General features: G+C 55.3%; 2 protein-coding genes across 3 annotated transcripts; both read left to right on the top strand.

Moving 5' to 3' along the window:
• Positions 1-7,358: 7,358 nt before the first annotated feature.
• Positions 7,359-11,920, top strand: LOC136450577 (uncharacterized). Of its 2 annotated transcripts, none has more exons than XM_066451076.1 (6): positions 7,359-7,800; positions 8,891-9,018; positions 9,922-10,037; positions 11,273-11,360; positions 11,449-11,510; positions 11,625-11,920. In XM_066451076.1, the coding sequence occupies exons 1-6, from the start codon at positions 7,688-7,690 to the stop codon at positions 11,775-11,777; spliced, it is 660 nt and encodes a 219-aa protein (XP_066307173.1). In that variant the 5' UTR covers positions 7,359-7,687; the 3' UTR covers positions 11,778-11,920. The 2 variants fall into 2 exon arrangements, with proteins under 2 accessions (XP_066307173.1, XP_066307174.1); XM_066451077.1 differs by having other exon boundaries at positions 7,370-7,800; positions 9,922-10,025.
• Positions 11,921-12,029: 109 nt separating this feature from the next.
• On the top strand, positions 12,030-14,854 carry LOC136450576 (receptor-like protein 51). The gene has a single exon (XM_066451075.1). It carries the CDS (start codon positions 12,688-12,690, stop codon positions 14,134-14,136), a length of 1,449 nt encoding a protein of 482 aa, XP_066307172.1. The 5' UTR covers positions 12,030-12,687; the 3' UTR covers positions 14,137-14,854.
• Positions 14,855-16,650: the final 1,796 nt, after the last annotated feature.

Raw genomic sequence — 16,650 nt, 5'->3', positions numbered from 1 at the left:
ACTTGTCTTCTAGGCGTCGTACAACTTGTAGTAAGCCTCCATTTTGGGGTCGAGGCAGTTTGACTCCTTCATCACTTGATCTATGACGAGCCACGAGTCACCTCGGACGTCAAGGCACCGCGCCCCAAGTTCGATGGCGACTTATAAGCCATTGATGAGGGCCTCGTATTCGGCCATGTTGTTGGAGGCAGCGAAGTGGAGCCACACCATGTAGCGCATGTGTACTCCGAGGGGCGAAATTAAGAGCAGACCCATGCCTGCCCTGGTATTCATTAGGGATCCGTCGAAGTATAGGGTCCAGCACTCCATCTGAATTTGAGTAGGTGGCAGTTGGGTATCTATCCATTCAGCCACGAAATCGGCCAAGACCTGAGACTTGATCGCTTTTCAAGGCACAATGGTCAAGGTTTCCCCCATAAGCTCGACGGCCCATTTGGCTATCCTGCCCGAGGCCTCTCGGTTATGAACTATCTTGCCTAGGGGGAAAGATGATACCACAGTCACTGGGTGCGACTCGAAGTAGTGACGTAGTTTGCGCTGGACAGGACCACGGCGTAGACCAGCTTCTGGATGTGGGGGTAGCGTGCTTTGGTCTCAGAGAGCACCTCGCTGATGAAATAAATAGGTCGTTGGGTGGGCAGAGTATGCCCCTCTTCCTGCCTCTCTACCACTATGGCAGCGCTGACCACTTGGGTCGTTGCGGCGACGTAGAGTAAGAGGGTCTCATCCATGGCCGGGGGTATCAGGACGGGAGGATTCGTGAGTAGTGCTTTGAGTCTGTTGAGGGCTTCTTCGGCCTCGGGAGTCCAAGAAAAATGCTAGGATTTTCTCAAGAGTCGGTACAGAGGCAAACCTTTTTCGCCGAGGCGCGAGATGAAGCGGCTTAGGGCCGCAAGGCATCCCATGACCCTCTGTACTCCCTTGAGGTCTCTGATTGGTCCCATGCCAGTTATGGCCGAGACCTTCTCTGGGTTGGCTTCAATGCCGCGTTCCGAGACTATGAATCCCAAGAGCATACCTCGGCGGACCCCGAACACACACTTCTCAGGATTGAGCTTGATGCCCTTCTCTCTAAGGCATTTGAAGGTTATCCTCAAGTCATCGACAAGGCCCTCGGCCTTTCTAGTCTTGACCACGATGTCGTCTACGTAGGCCTTGACGGTCCGCCCAATGTTATCGCCAAAGACCTGGGTCATGCACCGCTGGTACGTGGCACCTGCATTTCTAAGGCCGAAGGGCATCGTCACGTAGCAGTACATGCCGAATGGTGTGATGAAAGAAGTCACGAGCTGGTCAGACTCTTTCATCTTGATTTGATGGTAACCAGAGTACGCATCAAGGAAAGACAGGGTCTCGCACCCTGCAGTGGAATCAACGATTTGATCGATTCGAGGTAATGGGAAGGGGACCTTCGGACAGGCTTTGTTCAAACCGGTGTAGTCTACGCACATTCTCCATTTCTTGTTTTTCTTCTTGACTAACATGGGGTTAGCCAACCACTCTGGGTGGGACACTTCCTTGATGAACCCGGCCGCCAAGAGTTTCTATACCTCCTCTCCGATGGCCCTACGCTTTTCCATGTCGAAGCGGCACAGGCGTTGCCTCACCGGTCTAGATCCGGCCCGGATGTCCAGGGCGTGCTCGGCGACCTCCCTCGGTATGCCCGGCATGTCCGAGGGACTCCATGCGAATATGTCGGCGTTCGCACGGAGAAAGTCAACAAGCACGGCTTCCTATTTGATGTCAAGGGTGGCGCTGATCCTCAGCGCTCGGTCGTCGGGGCAGGCGGGGTCGACCAAAATGAGTTTGATGGCCTCGACGGGCTCGAACGCCGCCGCACGATGCTTGGAGTCAGGCGCCTCGCCACTGAGTTGGTCGAGGTGGGCGATGAGGGTCTCGGCCTCCGCAAGAGCCTCGGCGTACTCGATGCACTCGACGTCGTAGTCGTATGCATGTTCGTACGTGGACTCAATCGTGATGATACCGCTAGGGCCTGGCATCTTGAGCTTGAGGTAGGTATAGTTGGGGACTGCCATGAACTTGGCATAGCATGGCCGCCCTAGAATGGCGTGGTAGGCCCCCCCAAACCCGACTACCTCGAAGGTAAGGACTTCCTTGCGGTAGTTTGAGGGGGTGCCGAAGCAGACGGGAAGGTCGATGCGTCCGAGGGGTCGCGTGCGCTTCCCTGGCACGATGCCATGGAAGGGTGCGACGTCGCCTTAGAGCCTCGACCGATTGATCTTCAAGAGCTCCAGGGTGTTGGCGTAGAGGATGTTGAGGCCGCTGCCTCCGTCCATCAACACCTTGGAGAGTCGGGTGTTGCCGATGATCGGGTCGACAACCAGTGGGTACTGCCCGGGATTCGGAACATAGTCAGGGTGGTCATCTCGATCGAAGGTGATCGCCTCTTGAGACCAGTCGAGGTACTGGGGGGTGGCCACCTTGACCAAGAAGACTTCTTGGTGTTCCCTCTTGCGCTGCCGCGCTGTAAGGCATGCCGAGGGCCCACCGAAGATCATGAAGGCATTGCGTACCTTAGGGAACCCATCGTCCTTGTCTTCGTCTCGGCCGCCGGCGCCCTTCTGCTTGGCATCGTCGTCGGGGAGCCCGAGCCTGGCGTAGTAACGCCGCAGCATGGTGCAATCCTCGAGAGCATGCTTGACCGGGCCCTGGTGGTAAGGGCAGGGTTTCTTGAGCGTGTCGTCGAAGGGCCTAGGGCCTTTAAAGCCTCGGGGGTTCTTGCGTTCTGCGGCTATGACCAGATCAGCCTCCAGGACCTCCTGCTTCCCTAGGCGCCCCTTTTTCTTTCTCTTGGGGAGGTGAGAGGCTGAGGCCTCGGGGCCCTCGTCCCTCCGCTTACCCTTGGTGTCGGTGTCGGGGAAGATGGCTCCAATAGCCTCTTCACCCGAGGCGAAGCTGGTGGCGATGTCGAGGAGCGCGGCAGCAGAGCACGGCACGTTCTGACCTAACTCTCGAACCAAGTCCCGACAAGTGGTGCCAGAGAGGAAAGCCTGGACGATCTTCGAGTCATCGACGCTGGGCAACTCGGTGCACTGTTTGGAGAAGCGCCGGATGAAGTCTCAGAGGGACTCGTCCGGCTTCTGGCGACAGCTCTTAAGATCCCAGGAATTCCTAGGGCACACGTATGTGCCCTGGAAGTTCCCGACGAAGACCCTAACCAAGTCGCGCCAGTCGTGGATTTGCGAGGGAGGAAGGTGCTCAAGCCAGGCTCGCGCTGAGTCTGACAAGAGCAAGGGGAGGTTGCGGATGATGAGCAGGTCATCGTCCATGCCACCTAGCTGGCAGGCCAGGCGGTAATTGGCAAGCCAGAGTTCAGGGTTGGTCTCGCCGCTGTACTTCGTGAGATTGGCTGGTTGTCGGAACCGGGCGAGGAAAAGAGCAGCGCGAATGGCCCTGCTGAAGACCCGGGGGCCTGGCGGTTCAGGGGAAGGACTACGGTCCTCTCCGCTGTCGTAGCGACCGCCTCGGTGTGGGTGGTAGCCCCGAGCAGGCCCCTCGTTGTCGTGGCGTCGTCGCCTGCTGACCACCTCATGGTGTCCCTGTACCTCGCGTCGATTGCCGAGGCGGTCCAGAAGCATGGGGACCCTGTGGGCTATCGGCGCTCGGTCGGGCTCGGGATGAGCTGGGGCTTCCCTGTCCTACCGAGGCGGTGCCGTGGGTAGGTTCAAGGCGCCCCCGTGTCTTCGGGAGGCGGAACTCTCGGCCTGCTGAACCGCGATGGTCTCAAGGAGATCCCGAAGCTCGCCGCGGACCCGCCGCCCCTCTGTGGTAGAAGGCTCGGGCATTGCACGGACCAGCATTGCCGTAGTCGCGACATTCTGGCTAGCGCGATTGAAGACTGGGGGTTGCTCACTCCCTTCGTCGTCATGGATGCGGTGATGCACATCGTAGGCCCTCCGTTGGGCTCCCCCGCCTTCGCCGCGACCTCGCTGTTCCTGTTCGAGAGAGTCTCGAAGCTACTGTAGAAGGAGTTGGTCTTGTTCGACCTTGGCCTGGAGCTCACGGAGCTGTTCTAGGTCTGGGCGCTGAGGTCGCGCAAGAGCGACGTTCTCATTTCGTGCGGCCGGCAGGACGGCGCGTGGAGGTGTGGCGGCGCCCGCACCTGGGCGAAGCGGGGAACGGCTACCTGCCCCCTCGTCCTCTTCGCCCGCCCTCGGCATCCCGAGCCCGACGTGAAAACACTCATGAGTGGGGTCATAGGTGCCTTCGTCGTCGGAGTCGGAGTAGCCGAAGTAGTAGTCGCTTGCGGCCAAGAACTGGCGCAAAGCCCTAGGGTCATGGAGTCTGGAGAAATCCACTCTGGGCCATGCCTTGTCCTCATCCGAGGAGTCGGCGTGGGTGCTCAGGTCGAGAGCAAAGCGCTAGCGGCGTTCTGAGGGATGCTCGTGAGCGGCAATGTAAGCGTAGGCGTAAGAGGCGGCGGCATTTCTCAACCCAAAGGGGTATGGGGATGGTGCCGTCGCCTGATTCTGCTCCGTCGGGGTCGGTTCTTCAGGGAGTGGTGGAGCGGAGCTTGATGACTGGGCATCGCCGCGTGCCACCGGTGATTTTCCTTCGTCCAAGCTCAGGCTAGACAGGTCCCCAGCCAGGGACCCTGTGCCAACAGCTGGTCGTAGGATATCGGTGGGGGTGGCGTGCTGCCTCGGATTCGCGTAGCGTCGGGGTGGCCTTGCTCGTGTCGTGCCTGGCGAGCGCGGCGAGAGCGACCGCCCGGGCGCCGCCTGTGCCTGGGCTACCGGTGCGTAACTTCATCGTCGGACGGTGGGGCTCGAGGAGTGAGGAGTACCATGTCGTACTCATGCCCTAGAGACATGAACTCTAGGCTCCCGAACCAAACCACAGTGCCGAGACGCAATGGTCGTACGGGGTCTGCCATCCGGAACCTGCTGGGATGACGAAACTGACACGCAGAGGCCCCTACCTAGCGCGCCAACTATCGGTGTTTCGGACCGGGGGGTCCTCAACCAACCAGTGAATTTGTTCTACGTGCTCCCAATTCTGGATGGTGATGCAAAGAGACACAAGGTTTATACTGGTTCAGGCAATCGATGCCCTACGTCCAGTCTGAGAGATTGATCTTGTATTTCTTGCACCGAAGTGCTCGTAGTAGGGGGTTACAAGCTGGGTGAGAGAGGGAGCTAGTCCCAGGTCTCGGCAAGGTGTCGTGTGGGCCGCTTGAGACGTTGCTCTCAGGCGGCTGGGATGTGTGCGTGTGTTACAATGTGTTACCGGGTCTCTTTCGTCTCCTTAAAACGGCCCAAGTCCTCTCCTTTTATAGCCTGAAGGGAGGACAAGGACGGTACATGAGCTAACTGTACGGTGTCGTGTGAACAGAGGCGGCGTGTCCGGACCCTGTAGCCTGTTCTTGTGGCGGCGTGATCGTCGGAGTGGTCCGTCCTTGGAGCACTGGGGCGGCGTGGTCGTCCCATCAGATCCTGTGCGTCGTGGGAGCCCCGGGACTGCCTCGGAGTGGGTGCGGCGGTGAACGTGCAAGCCACTATGGACGGACCGTGCGCGAGGCCGAGACTTGGTCGGTGCCGAGGCTGCAACGCGGTGGAGGGGTCTCGACGGGCACGAACCCTAAGATAGCTGAGACCTTGGTGTACAGTGCCCGAGGCCTCGAGTGGGCGACTGATCGTGGGTACAGCGTTATGACACAGTGGCCGGTAATCCCCGCCATACCCTGTCCCAGCCGGTATGGCGCTGATCGTGGACACAGTGTTAGGACACAGTGACCGGTAATCCCCGCTGTGCCCTGTCCCGGCCGGTATGGCGCTGATGCGACCTCGGGTCCCGTCGGCCATTCTGTGGCGTTGAGCCATCGTCCGCCTGAGATTGCGGGAGTGGTTGAAGCATTAATGAGACATGACGCACTGTCTGGAGGGTCGGTCGAGGCGGGGGGTGACGGGCTGCGGACGACCCGGCCTCGAGCGACACGGAGAATGAGGCCTCGCACGAGACGGAGATCGGGCTCCTTGCCGAGGCCTTGCGCGAGACGCCTCGCGCGATACAGAGAATGTACCCCCTGCCGAGGCCTTCCGTGGAGAGCCTCGGGCGAGGCGGAGACGGCGTTCCCTGCCGAGGCCTTCTCTGGAGAGCCTCGCGTGAGGCGGAGTTTGCGTCAGGATGCCGAGACCTCCTGCTCGAGGCTCGAGGCGAGGAGGAGGACCCAGTGGGCTCGGTCGTGGCGGGTGAGGGGCCCACGGCTTACCTTCTAGCTTTATTTTTTAGATGGGACTTTAGCAACCCATTTGATGTTTGCTTGGGGTACCCCGTTCTAAGGTACCCGACACTCGGATTGAGAATTTGAGATCTCCTCATCCGGCTTCGCGTGGCCGGGGCTGTTTGCTTCGGTCCGCGCGTCGGGGGCCCTCGCTTTTCGGCAGCGTCTTTCGGCCGCAGAAGACGGCAGAACCATGCATCCCCCGCCGGGGCCGGGCGCCGGCTCGTGGTCGTACGTGCGAATCCCTCCGGTCAGTGGTCACTTCACCCCTGAGCTTTGCTTCCACTTTGCAGGCTCGAACCCGGCACCCGAGCATGGCAGGCGCACGGCACGGAGATCGCCGGGCACGGACGGCAGTGGTCACTCCACCCCGGCCCGCTGTGCTCGTTGTACCATGGCAAACTGCACGGTAATCGTGAAATCACTGTGGCCCCGTTCGTTTTGCTGAAAAAATAAATTGAAATACTGTTTCGGCTAATTTATTATCAGAGAAAAATACTGTTCTAATTAAAAAAACAAGCTTAGAAAACGGATGATAAGAGAAGCTAACGGACCCGACGGACCGACGAGAGCTGTGGGCCTGTGGCCTGTGGCCTGTGGTGGGCAAGCACGCTGCACGCCCCGTTGCCGAGGAGAAGAGGAAAAGGGGTCCCTGGTTTGGCTGGAAGTAACCGATCCAAGGAGGAAGCGGGGAGCGGGAGTCGTTGTCGCAAAAGATGAAAAGATCCGACGCTTTGACGGCGCCACCAATTGAGTCCGTTACACGGAACCGATGCAGGTCAACTCAGGTAGTATATCCCCAACCGGCCAACCCCTTTGCCATGTCAGGCCCAGGTCAGGCGAGATTACCAGGGGGTTCTCTGCCTTTCACAGGCTGGGGTGCTGGTGCTGGTGCCGCCGAAGAGAGATAAATAATAATTAAGAGGGATTAACATTAACGAAAGCGAGAGTGGAGGGGCCGGGGAGAGCAACGAGAGCAAAAGCGGCGAAGGGATAAGGCCCCCCCTCCCCCCCAAGTGGGGCCTCGCCGCATTTTTTTAATCAGATCCATCGTGTTTCCACGTGGCGGCCCAACCCCCCATCGTGAGAAGACCGCCAAGAAGACTCCTCGGCCCCCTTGCGAGGCTAGCTCGGCGTTTTCGCCGCGAGACCCGGTCCGGCTCCGGCCCGGCCGCCCCCGACGCCGTTATATACCCGCCCCCTGTCTGCTCCTCGCCTGTTTCGTTGCCGCACAGTGCTTTGCTTCCCTTCCCTCTTGCAGTCTCTTGCTTGCTTGCTGCTTTATTTGCCGCGGCGACAGAGCTACACCTGAATATACACGTAGTATATACAGCAGCCGCCGGTCGAGTCCAGGCTCTAGAGACGGAAGCCGGTAGGCAGGTAGTAAAAGAGAGAGAAGAGGCCGGCCTGAAGAAGAAGATAACGAACTAGAGTTGAGCGACGATGGTGGTCTACTTCAAGGCGCGTCCGGACGCCGGCGACTACACCATCTACATGGGCGCCGACAAGAACGAGAACGAGGAGCTCATCAAGTACGGCCTCCCCGAGGACGTCTGGTACGTCGCTAGCTAGCTCTTCCAGTTCCATCCCGGCGGACCCGGCCGTCCCGGCCTCTGATTTCATTCTTCGCGACGACGCTCTAGCTAGCTAGTCATGGCGATTCAATGGTGGTTCCGACCGCGACGCGTGTTCTGCGCGCGCGCGTCTCGCTCGCCCTTCCGGTACGTCGAGGCAGCATTGTGCTATAGCCTACAGCTAGCGCATGCAGAGCGGAAGCAGCCAGATGGAGAGGCCACAGGCGACGGCGACGGCGAGCAGGGCGAGCGTAAGCCGGCGCCGGTGACGGCAAGCACGTGGACGTGGTGTCGCGGTGGTGAAATAGCTAGGCTCTCCTCAGTTACTGGGAGGGCGAGCGGCGAGGAGCGGATTGCAGATTGACGCGTGACTGGGCCTTGACGAGGCTGGCGTGGACATCCCATCCCCAACGCCCCAACTACCGGCCTACCAAGATACTAGTGGTCGATAGATACGACCAAACCAAACCTGCGGTGCGGAGCACAACACGACTGCGCAGCGCAGCAAAGTCGGACGTCCATCGTCGTCGTCTCGCCTCTGGCCGCGTTCTGTCGGATGTACAAGTCGTTTTGTTTGCTTACTGCTGGGCGCTGGCTATGTGAATCTTATCCTGGAGTACTACGACTCGTAGACTCCAGGGGACCTCACGTCCTCACACAGTCACACACGCACCTCGTATATATGGCAAGCTTGGAGATATATTTGAGGCCGTTTGGAGGGGCTTTTTTGGGCTCCGGCTCCGGCTCCGACATTGTAGCAGTACTGTAGCGCGAGAGTCGGAGAAGCTCGAAATCGTGCTCCACCGGCTCCTTCTCTTCTCAGTCTATTTTCTACCTTGAAATTCAAAACGGCTCCGTGCTACAGTGATTTCACGGAGGAGCCGGCGCCCCTGGGAGCTATGCCAAACACAACCACCCTAGGTGTTGTAGCGCTTTAGTATTTGGCAAACGTTAATCCAGATGAAAAGAATTATATATAGTACTAGCAATCATCTTGCTAAAGCTCGGCTAATTAACCAAACAAAAGCACTAACGAGTTACTAATATACTACTATGTTGGGTGCCCCTGCAGGTTCCATGTGGACAAGGTATCCTCGACGCACGTCTATTTGAGGCTAAAGAAAGGCGAGACCATAGATACCATCAGCGAGGGCCTCTTGGAGGACTGTGCACAGCTCGTAAAGGCTCATTCCATTCAAGGTACTTGCCAACTCTAGCAGTGTATAGTTCGTTTTCCCCCCTTGGCTAGCTGCTAGTAGACGTAGAGCAGCGCTCACTTTTGAAGGATACAAAACTTAGATGCCGCCGGTATTTTTTCAGCTTACCTTATAATCCACATTATTCAGCTTGTTTTTTCAATCAGAACAGTGTTTTTCTCTCACAACAATTCAATCAGAATAGTGTTTTCAGTCAATTCAGTCAAGTTTCCGAACGGGGCCAATGATGGCACGAAATAATTCCTGGCTTCACAGTTTCTGATAGGAGTATTATAAATCATGCAATTCAAGAGAAAAAAGAGCAAAAGAAAAGGAGTACCCGAGAGAAGTTCAAAGATTCATGGGCGTAGCTACTAGGTTTCCTAGTAAAGACCATTTAGCCGCCACCAAGTAGCAGTTACAGTAAGTATCTGCATCTCCAGTTATGCTCTCCCCCGTGGGAGAATCGAAATAGAATAGGGTGTGACCCTGTCGGGTACTCTCCTGCCCCATCTCCATATTTGCTCCGTTCGTTTTGTTGAAAAGTCAGATTAAAAAATATAGTTCGTTAATTTATTATGAGAGAAAAATATTGTTCGGAGTGATAAGCCCACCGAACATAGAAATTGCATGTTGCGGCGGCGGGAATCTTTTCTAGTTTTTCCCCCATCGACCGGTCGATCTCTCCCCCTCTCTTTTTCCTGCAGCGAGAGGACTGAGGAGTGAGCCTTTTTTCTTTCTTTCTCGTGTATTATTGGCGCTAGCTGCACGGGACGGGACCACTCAATTATCTTGGCGCGTATATTGATTTGGCCGATGGTGATTATTCGTGATCATGAAAACGTGACAGCAATTGAATTGGATGCGGCTCTCTCTCTCTCTCTCTCTGCATGTGCTTGTTGTGCAGGGAAGAAGATGAACAACGTTGAGGTGATCTACACGCCCTGGTCTAATCTCAAGAAGTCGCCATCCATGCATGTTGGCCAAGTTGGCTTCCACAACCCACGGATGGTAATCACTCAGGTCCTGTTTGGTTTTTCATCACTAAAATTTAACTACTAAAATCAATGACTGAACATTAGTCACCTATATTTGGTTCTAAAGACTAAAAATGACTAAAGATCATTAAAGCATTTTAACAAAAACCAAACTACCCCTAATGAATGTCCAAATCTGGGCGGAGGAGTAGCAATAATGAGGGGCAACCCTTGTCCACTGGGCACTTTAGTCCACTTTTAGCTGACTAATGTGACTAAACTACTGTATTCCCTTATTAGTCAGTTTGTTTGGCAGTTTAGGCCATGTTAGCTTTGCTTATCAGTTATACTTTTTTCAGCGAAGGAAGAATATTTTTCTCTCACAACAAATCAGCAAACAGTACTTACTAAAGTTTAGTAGCTAAATTTTAGTAAGGTGTTCATATATATCCCACCACTTTTTTTTTCCCTCTCGGCCAGGTGGGAGAGCGGTCCCACATGTCAGCCACCTAATTCGACGCGCTTGTGCTAATTGAAATTAAATTGTTCAGTCATTCTGTTATTGTTGATCAAGCAATCTCAGAGCTTCATCCCATCGAAGACACGTACGAAATGGTTTTTGGACTTGTTGGGCTAGTTAAGCCTTTTTATTGAGTTTTGAGCGTGAATATATAAAGAGTAAAGTAGATTAGTAATGCATTTTTAATATTACTTGATCTGTTATTGAAAAAAAATGATTTTATAGAAATTGCTATTTACTAAAGCATTCTTTGATATTGTAACGCTGACGAAGAGAGTAGTAGTGTAGCACAGTAGAGTTCAGTCTGTCACTGTAACGCTGACCTTTTGCACTCCTACAGTGTTGCATCCTTTTTCACTCGTTGAACAAGACTTCTCAAATAATGCAAAGTTGGGGCTCATTTCGAATGAAGAGAGAAAAAAAAACAGTTGATTAATATTGTAAAGGGGGAAGGTGAGGAAACACCTCAGTGCTGCAAAAGGTGTATCTGGGCAGACCACTTGTCTGATTGTTGTAGCACTTTAATCATGTCCAAATGTTACATTATTGCATCCAATCCAACCTTTTGCATCATATATCTCGCTGGAAAAAGCATTTTGGGTTTCCTTTAGGGCTAGCTAGAGCTAGCATATTGGCAGGACAAATTTTTTTAATCCTTTTGGGGTTTCTTAGATTATCCTGTGCCTGTATAGCTAGTTTGGGATCACGCATTGCGAATACTGACACCTGATAATTCACACTAGCTATCTACTGATTGACAGGTCCATGTGCTTACAGTCGAGAAGCGTGTCAACGAGATCATCAACAGGTTGAATAAAACCCGGGTAGAACGTCGAGCAGACTTGAAAGGTGCTTACATATGTACACCATGCATCATGCACTGGCAGATGCACGTACTTAATTATCAGTTAATTAATCTTTCTTCCCTTGTGTGCAGCCGAGAAAGAGGCAACAAATGCAGCAGAAAAGGCCGAGAGGAAGATGCAGCTGAAAGAGAAGGTATGATTGATTGACATCCGAGCCTTCTTGAGCTACATGTTTTTTTCTTCAATAAATATAACATTGCTGACAGCGCGGCTATGAATGGCGTCTAACGATCACTGAATTTGGCAGAAGCGGAAGGAGGAGATGGAGAGGCTGGAGAAGGAGAAGTGGGCGGAGATACGGAGCTACAAGGGCCTCATGGTGGCCGAGAAGATGACGTCTAACCGCCAGATCGCCTCGGCCGGCAAGTCCATGCAGGAAATGGAGGATGAGTTCGTCTGAAGATTCTTAGTATTACTGGCGTCTCTGTGTGTACGTGTTGCGTGTAGTGATTATGTACGTATACGTATGTCCATGCTCGCGTGATCTCAATGAGTCATCAAAGTAACTAATGATCCAATCGATCATTCGACCCGTTCCTGACCTGTTGATCTGTACTGTACATAACGTGTGCTCCCAGAATGGACATAGGTTACGAGAAGAGCGTATCCGTAAACAAGGAACGAGTGCCAAGCTGATGGTATAGATGAGCAAATGGGCCGCCTGCCACGGGCCTGGTTAAGGCACGGCCCTTTGGGCCACCGGGCCGTGCCCAAGCAGGCCTCATGTCTGACCAGCGGCCCATGCAGGGCCTGCCAGGCCGGGTTGGTCCGAAAAGCACTGCCTGCGGAGCAGGTCGGGCCAGCCCGAGGCCCGAGTTGCAGAGGAGCCGAGGGCCGACGGCCCGACGCCACATGAGGGAGAGAGCGCCTCGGCAGGTCCCCAACCCCACTGGCCCACTCGTAGCGCGATGTGTCACGGGAGCGCTCAGTTCCAGACTTCCAGTTCGCACTTCGCAGTTCGCAGTGCGCGCCTGCCTCTACCCCCTGCGCCGCTGCGCGGCGTCGTGGTGAAGCGCCAGAACCTGAGCGCGGCACAGAGCTGGTACGCGCCGCACGGTACCATCCCATGTTTGAGCGGCCAGGCACGATCACATGAGGGTGGCAGAAGCCGGTGGCCAATGAGACCTCTCCTCCCATTTGACACGCGCTGCGCATCCGGCTTTACCGGTCCCGTCTTTCCACAGCGGTCAATTGGACGCAGCGGTAGCATGAGATAGGCACACAGGAACTGCACGGATACCCCTGCCGCGGTCGCAGGCGGCCTCTGCGCGCCCCGGCGCAAGCACACTGCCCTCGAAAGCGGCCGTCCCATGCCGCCCCTCGTCCCCACAATACCCAGCCGGCGCGCCCTGCCCATCCATCAATCCGCGCGCATCCGACGGTGGAGAGCGGCTCCGGCCCCGTGCCCGTGGAGAGCGCGGTTCACACAGCGCCGCTCCTCCTCCCTCCTCGCGGCTTTGAAGAAGGCAAGAAGCCTTTCTCGGGTTCCCACCCACGCGCGCTCTCGCTCGCTTCGCCAATCGCCACTGTGCGTGCCTGCTCTGCGTCCACGGACGGGAATGGACGCCGCTGCCCTCTTCCTCTCTCGCCTCCTCCCCCTCCTCGTCGCCGCGGCCATCGCGGGCGCGGCGCCGCTGGACCCGCAGCAGCTGCTGGCGCTGCGCGCGCTCGGCCTGGGCGCGGTGAACGCTTCCTACGACGCGGGGGCGCCGTTCCGGCGCGTCACGTCGCTCGCCCTCACGAACTGCTCCGACACCACCTCCGTCTCGGCCGCGGCGCTCGAGGCGCTCGCGCCGTCGCTCCGGACGCTGGCATTCTCCGACTGCCCGGCCGCGCCGCCACGAGCTCTGCCCCCGGAGCAGCTGGCGTCCGGGCTCCAGGCGTTCTCCTGCACCGCCTCGCTCCACCGCCTCTCCGCCGTGTGGCTCTCTCACCTCACCAATCTTACAGAGCTCACCGTCGCGGACACGCCCCTCGCCACGGGCTCCCCAACCGAGCTCGCAGTCGTCGTCTCCCACATGGAGTGCCTCACCCGCCTCACCATCTCCAACGCCAACCTCTCTGGCTTCCTCCCGCACCACTGGCATTGCCCCAACCTCACTCACCTCGACCTGTCTGGCAACCGCATCACCGGCGCCATCCCAGACACCCTCACGCTCCTCGCCGGCATCACCCACATCAACCTCAGCTCCAACGTTCTCAATGGGCCCATCCCCACCTCCATCGGCGATCTCATTTCGCTCACCACCCTGGACCTGTCCAATAACACAATCTCCGGTGGCATCCCCGACACCCTCTCTACGCTGCCGGAGCTGGAGGTGCTCAACCTGGGCTCCAACCGGCTCAACGGCAGCATACCGCTGTTCCTGGCCGAGATGCGGGGGCTGAGGGAGCTCAACCTCGAGAACAACGACTTCGACGGCATGGTGCCGTTCACCGCCAAGTTCCTGTCCAGGCTGCGCGTGTTCAGGTCCGCCGGGAACGGCAAGCTGTGCTACAACCGGTCCGTGCTGTTCGCCGAGATCGCCGTGGGCGTGGCGCCGTGCGACAAGTACGGGTTCCCGGTGCTGCCGCCCCCGGCCACGGCGCGGTCGGAGCGAAGCGCGGACTACGACGACGGCGGTGGGGACAGAGAGGCGGACGCCGGCGCCGACACGAGGGGTGGACCCAGCGCGACGGTGCTCGGGGTGGCCATTGGGCTGTCCTGCCTGGCGTTCCTGGTCATCTTGCTCGTTTGCATCTGCAAGGTGTGCCGCTGATGCACGGCGTCGGCTCTGTCGCGTGCCATTTCTCCATGTCTTTTGCCGAGTTCGTTGGTCGGTTCTGCCCGATTCTGATGTTGCCCATTGTGCCGTAAAAAATGTATGAAGTACTGATAGCTAGGATCAATTGACTCAAAAGGCCCACTTGCTGAATCTTAACTAAAAATACGGTTACGACCGAATTGCTGCGAGAGAAAAATACTATTTTAGTTAAAAAAAAAGTCGAACAAATTGAATATGTGGTACGCGGAATGGGGTCTTAATTTATTCACCTGTACTTTTTTGGCGCCGTTCTTCGCTCTTGATCGCGCTTCAGCCTTTAAGAAGCAAAGAATAGCTGTATACAAAAGAGGGTTATGCCTTTTATTTGGAGCATTTGGATGAGCAGGTTATGGCGAATGTTTTTGGTATGTACACTTCCAAAACATATGGTAAGAGCAAGATCGGCCTACATTTATGAGAGCTAAACCAATAAAAAAGGGTGAAACTTAAACACGCGACCGTCACGCTCCGGTGCGACCTGATCCCACGCGCCCGCGCTCCCACCTTGACCCCACTCTGACTCTCTCTCTCTCCTTTCCCAACTCCAGGCTCTCCCACTCTTCTTTCCCAACTCCGGTGGACTTAGAAGGGGAGGCGGTGTTAGGGTTTCGACGGCAGAGGAGGCGAACGATCCAGGTTAGGGCGAGGCTACGATGGCCATGGCGGCGACGGGAGGGGCAAGGGGAAGGAAGAGGCCGCCGCGGACGCGGTAGGGTCTCGCCACGGTGGGGCGGGGGCGGGGGCGGGGACGAGGACGAGGACGAGGGCCGGTGGTCGAAGGCGGGGGAGAGGGTGGCGGAGGAGGCGCGCGGGAGGGAGAAGAAGACGAAGGAAAAAAGATGACGCGAGATGGAAGAACGCGACCACTCGTGGCATATCCGTGTCCATGGTTCTAGTTATACACTCTCTACGAACAATCTCACATCTTATCCCCCTACTCAACATTGAATTGAGGATTCAGTGCACGAGCAATACCAACACTTTTCGTTCACTAGACGTTGAGCACCCTTGTGGGGGTATGGCCCCCGGCATCTACAAGACAAGACATGGGTCACACCATCAGAGGTGGCCCAGCCCACAAGATCAAGGCGTGCACGGCACTGGTCGACATGCACCGTAAGATATTGTATAGTACCAAATATGATACTTTTCTTGTAACCCTACCCCTCCAGAGTATATAAGAAGAGGCAGGGTCCCCTAGTAGATATCTTCATAGATCTACATCTCAATGCAATACACCAAAGACACAGGATGTAGGGTATTACGTCGATCAAACGGCCCGAACCTGTCTAAATCGTTGTCTCTGCGCCTTGTATCACCATCCGGTTCCTGATTACGCGTACCTCCACCGATCAATCTACCTTCGTAGGATACCCCTCGGAGGACTGCTATAGGGTCGAGATGGTGACTAGAGGGGGGGTGAATAGTCATTTCTAAAACTTAATTACGTCGACTAACCGAAACAAGTGTAGAATTAAAGCTATCGGTCTAGCCAAGACTACACCTCTCTATCTATGTTCTCTAGCACCTTGCAAAGATCCTAGTTAAGCAACAAAGGTGTCGGGCTAGCTAAAACTCACCTAACTAATTTTAGGAGCAAGGTCACACAAACCTATGCCACTATTACTTCAAGCAATGAGGGAGCTTCTATACATGCTAGTAAGCAAAAGCACAAAGCCAACTAAGCTCACTAGCAATGCTCAATAACAAGGTAACCAATGCTAAATTAGAGAACGTAAATACTTAGCTACACAAACTAAGTAATGTGACTAACAAGGTTACACAAACCAAATTAGCTACGCAAGGGAGCTACTTCTATGCTACACAAGCAAAAAGGTAACTAGTGAGCTACACAAGCTAACTAATAACAAGAGCAACTACACAAGCACAATGTATATAAAAGTAATCATAAGCTTGTGTAAGGGGATTGCAAACCAACAGGAAGAACAAGGTTGACACGGAGATTTTCTCCCGAGGTTCACGTGCTTGCCAATACGCTACGTCCCTGTTGTGTCGACCGCTCATTTGGTGGTTCAATGGCTAATTGGCATCACCCGCCAAGTCCGCACGTGACCAGCATCTGGTGCACACTGAGAAACCCTATCTTTTCTATATAGGACGCCGGTGGAGTTTCGAACCTTTCTTGCCTTCGTTCCATTACCGAGTTGATCCACATCAACTTCAACTTCATCACCTTTGTAAATGTGCCAACACCACCAAGTGTATGTGTGTTAGCATTTTCACAATCATTTTCCAAAGTATTAGCCACTCAATCCTAGCGATGATGCAAAGTTAGATCACTCGAGTGACACTAGATGACCGATATACAAACAAGTTGGCCCCTCTTGATAGTATGACCATCTATCCTAAACTCGGTCATCAACTTCTCTACACACCTATGTCTGGTGAAATAAAATGCCCTAGGTTATACCTTTTCTTTGCGCATTCCATTTCATCTCCTCCAATGTC

This window comes from Miscanthus floridulus, chromosome 5 (assembly GCF_019320115.1).
Source record: "Miscanthus floridulus cultivar M001 chromosome 5, ASM1932011v1, whole genome shotgun sequence".
Taxonomy (NCBI): Eukaryota; Viridiplantae; Streptophyta; class Magnoliopsida; order Poales; family Poaceae; genus Miscanthus; species Miscanthus floridulus.
This window is presented reverse-complemented; position numbering and strand designations above follow the sequence as displayed.